The 10123-nt window shown below is 34.6% G+C and overlaps 1 protein-coding gene across 2 annotated transcripts in view; it reads right to left on the bottom strand.

Moving 5' to 3' along the window:
- Positions 1 to 2569: 2569 nt before the first annotated feature.
- The window catches only part of LOC107089084 (calcium homeostasis modulator protein 1-like), a 10742-nt gene continuing 3188 nt past the window's right edge, over positions 2570 to 10123 (bottom strand). For both annotated transcript variants that reach the window (XM_015381639.1, XM_015381640.1), the window contains exons 2-3: positions 8897 to 9487; positions 2570 to 7438 (exon numbers count right to left, since the gene is read on the bottom strand). In XM_015381639.1, coding sequence (XP_015237125.1) covers positions 6929 to 7438; positions 8897 to 9442 — 1056 coding nt within the window. In that variant the 5' untranslated portion in view covers positions 9443 to 9487 and the 3' untranslated portion in view covers positions 2570 to 6928. The remainder of the gene's footprint in view (positions 7439 to 8896; positions 9488 to 10123) is intronic.

The raw sequence follows: 10123 nt of genomic DNA, 5'->3' as shown, positions 1-10123 counted from the left end.
TGAACCTGGAAAGTTTGGGAACGTCTGAAATAGAGAATACAAATTATTTGTTAGCACTCAACACAGCAACATTGGCCACTAATGTTTCATTCTATTTTTCAGATTCCTGTCTCTTTTAAACCATAGTTTCTTAGTAGGTTTGGTCTCTAACTGAAGTAGAAGTTCAAAGTCTAAAATACTTATACTGAGCAAGGATGAAATGGATTGTTTTGTAATGAACAATGTTTGTCCCTTAAATAACATATAAAGTTGTATCATGAGATGAATGCAACATCACACCTCTACTTGCAATTGTGTAAAATGTTTTTAGCTTTAAAGTTACAGTGGTGGAGGATGTTCTTTTTCCAGATGGATCATCAAAATAAGTAGTCATCTTAATTGTCAATCATTCTGGTGATTTGTTTACATAATGCCGTTCTACGTCCTTGTCCCCATTTTCACTTACCGTTGGTGAGTCTGACATAATGGAAATCTTCTTTTGGAAAGTAAGCTGGTATGAGCGATGCAAACAGTAACTTTTAAACAGAGTGTGCACGAGCAATGCGCTAGTGCACGCTCTTGCGTGTGTTTAATAGGTGTACCCTCTCGGGAGTGGGTACAGGGTTGTGTCTGTGCATTTTGTTTTTGTTTTTAAAGTGGAGAGGGCGGGTCTTTTTAGAAATCATCCACTATCCTTTAATTTAATGGCCAAACAACATGAATCAGTGTTCTGCCTTAATTGTTGCCACAAGGTAAAAAGAAATTATAGCACTTTTAGTTAATACTTTTTTTTTTTTACTTTCTGTAGCAGATAGCTTAGCTGCACTACTAAAGAAAACTCATCCTGATGCTGAAAAACTAGTCAATACATTTGTTATTGGAAGTTTGAATTACTGTAATTTTTCACTATCATGAAGTCCAGAAAATGCAATTAAAAGCATTCAGAAGATCCAAAACACTGTAGCTATAGATTTCCTAGATCATATGTCTCCCATTTGAGCTCCCCTTCATTGTCTCCACCTTTTAAATCTTAAATAGAATTTAACACTCTCCTTCTCACAAACATGATGTTACTAACAGAGCACTTTGGTCTCAGTTTCCAGGTTTACCATCGATTCCTAGAATATATAAAAGCAGGAATGGAGATGGGTTATTTAGTTAGCAGGATCCTCTGTTTTTGACCTAGTCTTTAAATGTTCCTTTATGATAACGCATATAGTTAGAGTTGCTCAGGTCATCCTTAGCAATAATGGCAGTTATTCTGCTAATGGTCTAGGCAGCTGGAGGACTCTTCTACATTCACTCTTCTACATTCTGCTTCTTTCCGAAATTTTGAATTATATTTTGGTTAATCTTTTAACTTTTTATTTTTTTTTTCTCTTCACAGTCCTGTAGGGAATTCTAAGCTTGACTGCTGCTGTCAGCAAATTGATGTTGTATAAAGCTGGTCCTGTTCCTAAGTGTTTCATCCTTTTTGTCTGTTGTCTGAGCTTTTACTAGAACTATCTGCGTTTGCTCTATTCCATCTTCCTGTCCTGAAAACTGCCTTAGAGCTCATCTGATGCTGTGAATGTCCAGTTCAGGCAGTGCAAAAGCAAGCAGTGTGCATGTTCACCACTATTGCTGGCTGTCATCAGAATAATGCAAACGGCATATTTACATGACATATTTTTATTTTGATCGGACAATTTATTTCAATAAATTATGTCTATATAACTTGAAATCCATTTTCATCTGTTGTGAAATTGTGTGCATGTAAGCATATAGCCCAATTCAATAAACTAGGTTTCCCTAGATAAAAATTTTAAAACTGATCTCTAACTATAATTTCATTGAATTGACTCTGTAAAGGGCCTTGAGATGTGTTTCAAATTTTTGCGATATAAATAAACTGATTTAGAATTCGAAATAATTGAATCTGCTTAACATTATTTCCCAGATAAAGCCACCCGCTGAACCAGTTTACCAATGCCTTCTATAAAATAGCATTTTTTATGGATCGGTCCATTTAGACTTCTTTTGTTTGTTTTCCAAGACAAACTGAGCTTAAAATTAGCCCCAGATGCAATGGGAAACCTTTAAATCCACCAACTGACTTCCACTGACACTGTTTGTCATGGAGTTTAATGTACTAAATACATAATTTGTTTGCTCAATAAGCTAAAACAAATTTTTACCTTCTCACCTTCACAATAGTTTGTCCAACTGACCAACTTTTTACAGCGCATGATTTTGGCAGTGGTATTACCCATGAGTACTACAGGACAGCTGGATTGATTGGACAGATGCATATATACAGAACTGAACACATTGAATGCATTGTTGGTTGATAAGTGGCTGTAAAGTCAATTTGTTGCTGTTGAAAACCAATGGGTTGGTGGTTTCAGTGACAGCACACACTGTTGTGAAATATAGCGTTCATGAGAACAACAGTGAGTCAGAAACTTCTTGAGTTTCCTAAGATACACATATTCAGCCGCAACTGTGGACATGTAAAAAAGGTTTTTTAAACTCCTAGAAGAACAAATGGAAAAAAAAAAACTCTGTCTGTGTGAATTTGTATCAGAAAGTCACCAACAATAAAACAGGATGAGCAAATGAGATGCAAATCTTGACCTTGTTTTCATTTTGACTTGTAAATGTTGTGCCAGCCAAAACCTTTTGTGTTTACATAAACCTTATGTCAGTTTCACAATCAAAGTTGCATTGAAGAATTTCCTTTCAAAGAGGTTGTTGAATTATAGCTTTTATTGAGGTTTGCATACATTTGTTTTAGCACGGCCTTTTAAAGTTCCATTACAGCACTTAAAGCCTTCTGAATTTTGAGCTTTGAATAGACACTTTCAACAGTTATATTCTGAACTGGATTTGCTATGCCTTTGTCATTTTTGTCCTTTTAAAAACACAATTTTCTGTGTTGGACAAATTATCTCACATTTTATACCTTAGTAATGGTTGGGCAAGGTGTTTACATCATATGCCTGCTAACCCAGCCCATACCATCAGTTCTCAACCACCCTTCTTGACAGGGGGTTTGACATTTGAGCTGAAATACTTTAAAACATGGTACTGCTCATTCTGCCCATCTCAACTATTGTTTCTTGTTATCTGAAGACTGAGGTAAAGCTGTTTTTTCTTTTTTCAACATTGGTAAACAATGTACTATCTGGCCTTTAAGTGGATTTGTAAGGGATGTCAACTCCTGGGAATTTCGAGACCCAGAGGAAAGGAAAAACTGAAATGAGATCTCAAAATGTTTCATGTACCTCTCCTTGTCAACTATGAGATATGTGTGACACAACAATGAGACTAAGGTTGGTTTATCTCTCCTGTGTCTCCGTTATTTTCTCTGGAGTAATAAGATGTCCTACAGTTCGATTTAGTCTCCTTTCAAGGTTCATAAAAGATCTTAGCTCAGATATAATTCTCCGAATTCCTCCACGTTTGTGTTTCCTTGTGACCCCAAGCAGAAAAGTCAGAGAGCTCTTTCTATGAACTGAATCTACTCTCATCCCAGGTTCAGTTTATGCTCTGACAGAGCAAAGCAAAAACTCTCCACAATCCTTTCAAGTTGCACAAATTTCAAGAAGCTTTAACATCATTGTCAGACTTTCTCAACTTTTGTTTCTCTTTGTGATCGGACATAGGCTACAGAAATCTGAGAGCTCTCTCTATGAACTCAGTCTACTCTCATCACAGCTACAATATCCATTTTGGAAAGTGTTACACACAACACTCCTAGTATTCACTCCACATTCTAAACATTATGTGACTCTGAAATACATATAGAAGAATTAGATGTTGTTGTAAAAGAAATGTCAGTAGGAAAATCAATTGGTCAAGATGGTTTTACTTACAATTTACATAATCTTTTCTGGGAAGCCTTAAACTAAATATTCTTCAAAGCATTAAAAAAATGTATATATTTTTTATATATTGCTAACATTTCACATTATTTATCCTAGTAGGAGAAACACAGCAGAAAAATTCGAGACAAAACAGAAACTAAAATGGGGCTGAGATGAGAAACTCAAATATGTCTCATGAGTGATACATTTTTCCTCTGGGTATTATTATCACTTACTGTATTAACAGCCTTTCAGTGTAGAATAACAGAATTCAGTTGTTTGCAAGTGCATTAAAAGCTTTCCTAGACCGATTTAATGCAGCATTTTTTTTTCTAAATATGTTGCTGATGTTGTTTTTTACTTTGTATTGTTTCAGACACAGTACTTGAAATCAAAACACTATATCTGTCTCTCTGGTTTTTAGGAGTGCTCAGATTTGCTGCTGGGTAATTATTCAATAGGTTTTAAGTAAGAGCTCTTTGCTCCTACGTACTAGCTTTCCTAACAGCCACATGTTTCCCTTCAAATCTTATTTTAGTTAAACAATATTAAACGCTCGTTAGTAAAAATTTGTGTTAAAAGGGGCAAATGGACAGTAATCCTCTAACTTTAACATGTATTCTGTTCACAGGTAAATTAATTAGTGGCTATTGCTTTCATTGAAAAGAAAAGATTAAATCAAATTAGAATACGAAAACTAACATGAAGTTCCATCATTAACAAACAATTTAGGAACAAACGAGTTGTTTTCAACAAAACAACTTGGGTATTATTAATTTAACCTGTTTTTAAATTTTTTCATTAATTTTTACTTTGTTCTAAAGTTGAACTGGAACTTAAGATAACTAAGCTAGAAGCTAGTTAGCATCCTAGCATTCTTGAACCAAACGCTAACACTTTTTGAGTGTTGTAAATAAAACTATGACAAATTTTGGTTTGTAAAGGTTTTTCAATCCTAATATGATGCTAATGTTTATGTCACTTTAAGTGTTCTGTGTTTCTGCTCATTACATCAACTACAGAGAAAATCCCACGAGCTAAAAAAGCAGTAAAGAAGGCAAAACGTTCCCTTGTTTATACTCTAGGTGTTATAGGTAACCTAGATTTCAAGGTGGCAGACTTTGGCAAGCAATTTAAAAGAGTAATAATTGAAATGTCACCGCTAGGTGGCGCTACTAGCACTGTCTGTAGACCAAAACAAGAAGTGTGATAAGCTACGCCTCTTGCTACCTCCTCTACTAGCCGCAACCTACATCCATTTCAACCATCAGGGCAAATGATAGCTACTCAGCAAAACAAAATGTCTGGTGAAGATGTAGGAGACTCATAACTTTATAATTCTGTCTGTAAAAGAACTTCATTTTGGCAAGTTATCGTCTTATGGCTAAAGTTCGCTCCAATGGAAGCGCTTTGCTATTTTGCTCCTACACTACACTCTCTCTGGGACAGAATGTTGATACAAATAGTCAGAGTGGCTCTTTAATAGTACATTAGCTTTTAACAAATGTTATGTCACGCCCAAAAACAAAATGGCGGTAATATGTACTAAACCCAAGTTTCAAATTGAACAATTACTAACTAAACTGTCATTAATTGTCAAATAGTTTTATTATTCTGGAAAAATGAACTGCTCATTATATCCTGATGTTGAATACCAGACATCTAACTTCCAGTGGAAAGTCTCTTATTTTACAACATTATATGGATACAAATATGGGGTCCATAACCCTGCTAAGAACGGATACTGACCCTCTTACTATGACTTTTGCATAAGCTATAATATTTTCTTTACACAAAGCAAATTTAATACAATATTTAGCTATTACCAAAGCTTACATGTGACAACAGAAATTAGAAAGTGGACAAACACTGTTTTTTATACTATCAAATAAAAGAGCATTGCGAAATTGCTGACAAGCAAGAATCCCATAGACTCTTTAGTACCTTTATGTTTTAAACCTATATATATGATTTTACTTTTATTGCACTAATTACCTGCACTGTTTTTTTTTTTTATATATATATATATATTTTTTTGAGCAGATAAAATGTAATTGCAAAAAGGACAAATAAAGACCTAAAGAAAGATTTAAACTCTTAACACACTTTTTTCATACACTGTAAGCTTTTTGTGACAAAACTGTTGCTATTTCAACCTTTCATCAGATTTAAATATTAATGACTCCAAAACTTTTATTTTTTAGAGCAATGTCAAGAAAAAAAATATCTTCATGTTGTTGGACATACTGCTGTTTTCTTAAATGTCTAATTTTGGAGTCTGAAAATAAAACATGGTTACTTTGTCACCATATTCTCTACTGTCAATTTGAGATTTTGAAATAACTGTTCAAGCCTAGAATTTCTCTTTGCATTAGTTTGTCTAATAAAGCAGAGGTTTCCTTTTATGTACAGTAGAAATTAACAACAGAGTTAAAATTTTGCTTTTGATGTGGAATAAAAATAGATCTAAGAGCAAAGCTTTATGTGCAGTTTGATCCTTCTGAGTCTTTGGTCATGTGTTTTAAAAAAATAATCAAATTGTTATTTAGGCATGTTAAAATATGTTTATATGTTAGATGCTATATCTGCCTCTCAGTTTCTTTCTTAAACCAAATCTCATTTCAGAGATTTCAGCTTTTTGGAGATCACTTTATGAGTCAGATCATATTAAAATTAATCTTGTTTAGTTTTCTTTTCGGTGCTGAAAGAACATGATAAATACCTTGAATTTGAAAGCCTTGCTTTTGTTATTAATTCATAGTACAGAGTGAGGCAGTTTAACAAAAGACATTTCTCTGAAAGGGTCTGAGACACTGAAGTAAAATGATGAAGATGATGATGAAAGTGATGGGAACCATGGTAAAAAACCAAGAAACCTTTAAAAAACAGTTAGACATCTCAAGGAAATTTAGGCAAAAATTGCTTTAAAATATTAAAAGAAAGTCCTATTAAAGCCGAATATTTAAAAATGGCATTAAAATAAGCAATGGTTATGAACTTTGAGTATTTCATATAAACTTTTTCTTTCAATTTTCTAAGTAGAAGGAACAATTCATTAACTGTCTACTAGCTTATTTGCAACTGTGTTATCGCAGTGTCCTTCAAACCTTACTGTAATACACTGCCCATTCCTTTTTTTCTGCCTCATGGGTGTGTCCATATGCAAACCCATTAAATGCTCCGTTTATTTTTCCATTCAGCTTACTATTGTTTTCCTCATCCATCTGGTCCTTTCTCAGAGCCAGCGCTGGCTTACACGTGTGCCAGTTCCACAAAACCTTGTTCATATCATCCTGGGCCCTAATGCCTAGCAGCTTGTCTTCATCACTTCTCTTGTCCTCCTCTTCATCGCCGCTTTCCTCCTTGCCGGAGCGATGGCCATGGAAGCGCTGCATTTCTCCGCTGATGTTTTCAAAGTACTGGTGGATACACACTTTGGCAAAGCTCTTGGCATGCTCCTTACACGTCTCATCAAACATCTTGCGTTCAATATCGATGTAATGGGACCAGTATTTGGTTTTGAGAAAAGCGGCTTGGGTGAAGCATGGTCTGATTGCCCGGATGAGAAAAGCTGTGAATGTCATCATGAGTAGAAAAATCCACCCACAGGCCTGTAAAGTACAAGATTATTACATTATTCCTACTCTATATAACAGTGTTTTAATAAATCAAAGCACAAGTGGATAAAAAATATGGCAGTCTGTGCTGGTGCTTCATACAGATTTCTTGGTAATCCTGAGTCATGAGATTGCTAAAGAGGAAATAACAATGTCCAAGAAGAAAAAACACACCCAAAGGCTTCTCATAGGCTCACGACTCACCAGCTGTTTTTCTTCTATTTCAAACATTTATTTTACAAGATATATGACCTCTGAGTCTACATAATTGCCCTGAGGCCACTAAAAGACCTAAACAACAGCGTTTTATGTCAGGGCTAGAATAGGTCTGTGTTTCATGTATAACACATTTGGGACTTATGAAGTAAACAACATCATAAAATCTTTAAATGTAACCAGTAAGGAATCTCATAAGAAAACAGAATCAGATTTTCCTGTGAGAATTACAAACATTTAAGAGCATTGTAACTTTAATAGTGTGTTTTTTTATTTTTTATAATAAAGCTACATTTATAGAAAATGCAAGGATAAAGGAACAGCTTTTTTATAAAACAGGATTGTGTCGGTCTTTTTGTGCTGTCAGTGTTTTTGTTTTTTTGTAATCTCTTCAACAGGCTATTTGTACCGACCTTATATCAATTTTATCTCATCTTAGAGCCTGTTTTGACATGGGAAATAAAGCTATTTTGTATAAACTGCTCCAAGTCCACTGAAAGGAAATGTGGTTTTATGACTTTAATGATTAATAATGATAATGAATACAAGAATTTAAAAAAGGAAAGAACTTTATAATGAATAAAAAGAAGGAACATCAGCAATGAGGCAATTTAACAAAAGAAAGTGAGTAACAGAGATAACTGGTGAGTATACATACTGAAGCAGAGAAATGAGAGGCAAACCAGAAAAGCCAGTCAGAAGGAATAACATGAAGATGAGGTGGAGGAAAAAAACAGCAGAAGTAGCTAGAGTAAACAGAGACTTGAAGAACCGTGAAAAGAGAAAAAAAGGACACATAAAAACAAAAAATAAAGTAAGACTGAAGCAAACTAAGACAATATGCACTAAGAAGCAAACATAAAAAAAAAAAAATATAGTAAAAAGAATTACAAAAGCATAAACTAGTAAACAACCCAGGAAAGGATTGGCCAAAATACTGAATATACACACAAAAAAAGAAGAATCAGTACATAGATTTTCATCCGGAGTTGAAATTTTAGCTATATTTTGTTTTTAATAATGGAATTAACTTTGGAAATACAATGTTTTAATTTCTTTTAGTAAACTGATTTTTAATCATTCTAAGGGGTTAAATAAGATTTTTACTTCATATGTTTTATATGAATGATGATTACAGCTTTGCTGTTTTTTTAATCATTGAAAGTTTTGTTTACCAAATTATTTCACAGTTCTCATTTTTGTGTTTTTATTCTGAGAAGAAGTAAAAAGACTTACCTGTGATATACACTTGATGTAACGCGTTGCTGCCACTCTTAGTTCCTTATCCTCAAACAGGTCTTGGCAGGGAATTCTGGCCAGGAGTCGAATCCTCTCAGTCTCTGACATCCCTTTAATAAAGCTGGAATTCCCAAACTTTTCAATATCCAAGTTGATGCTAAAAGCACAGAGAAAGCTCTTCCCGTCCATGAGAGTGACTGACACCCAGAGCGCAGGAGCGATCAAAGATCTCTGGGTAATTGAACAAAACATGTAGCGCAGGATTGTTGGATCTTTTGTCCTTTGCCCAGTTGGTCTCTTCCACTCTTCGGCGAGCACCGATACATTATTGTTCATAACAAAACCCAACAAGAAGAACCATATGGGAGGGATGATCAGCAGTCCGATACCGTAGGTGTAGTTATACTCTGGCATGCAGGGACAGCTAAACTCAAATGTAGAGTACATCTGGGCACTTGCTAGTGCCATGATGCCACAAATCCCATTCATAAAAGACTCCTGGTTGGACTGGAGAAACTGGAACATCATACGAAACTTATCCATCTTGCAAGATGTAGTTGAGCCTTTGGCTTAGAGGGAGTGAAATTTCTGGAAAAAGGTTTTTAAAACAGTTAAAATATGGTGTAAAAAAGCAGAACTGTTTGGTATTTGGTAGGTGTTACTACACAAAGATGTCTCATTTGGAGATAAAGGACAGAAAAGTTTTAGCATCTTTTGAAATAGCAGTTGCAAAGCAGTGGTCTCAAAATCAAATCCTTCAAGGGCCAGTATCATGCACACTGTAGATGTGCACTTACCCTAAAAAATTACAGGACACCAGCTCTTGAGAACTGGAATTCTGGAGTCCAGTCTCAATGGGTATTTAGTACGGTCTTTAAAAATGCTCAGTATGTACCCACTAGCTGCATTATTATGTATGCAATACTAGTACTAAATTTGATACATTTTGACCAACAAAAGCGTTTAGAGTCTTTGGAATTGTTTGACACGGGGTGAGAACCATTCCTATAAGAGTTTGGTCGTCTTTAGCTGGCAGCATCATCTCTGTGCAATAACCTGTTTATTTATATTTGATACCCAATTCAATAGCTATATAGATAAATACCTATCTATATATATATATGTATATATATATATGTAAATATCCTGTGCAACAACCCTGTATAATAATCTAGCTATTAAAAAAAAGACTTCAGTTGCCATATTTTTATATAAATAAATAAA

This window comes from Cyprinodon variegatus, unplaced genomic scaffold (genome assembly GCF_000732505.1).
Source record: "Cyprinodon variegatus isolate N-32 unplaced genomic scaffold, C_variegatus-1.0 Scaffold238, whole genome shotgun sequence".
Classification (NCBI taxonomy): domain Eukaryota; kingdom Metazoa; phylum Chordata; class Actinopteri; order Cyprinodontiformes; family Cyprinodontidae; genus Cyprinodon; species Cyprinodon variegatus.
The sequence above is the reverse complement of the archived record's forward strand: the minus strand, read 5'-3'. Positions and strand labels throughout refer to the sequence as shown.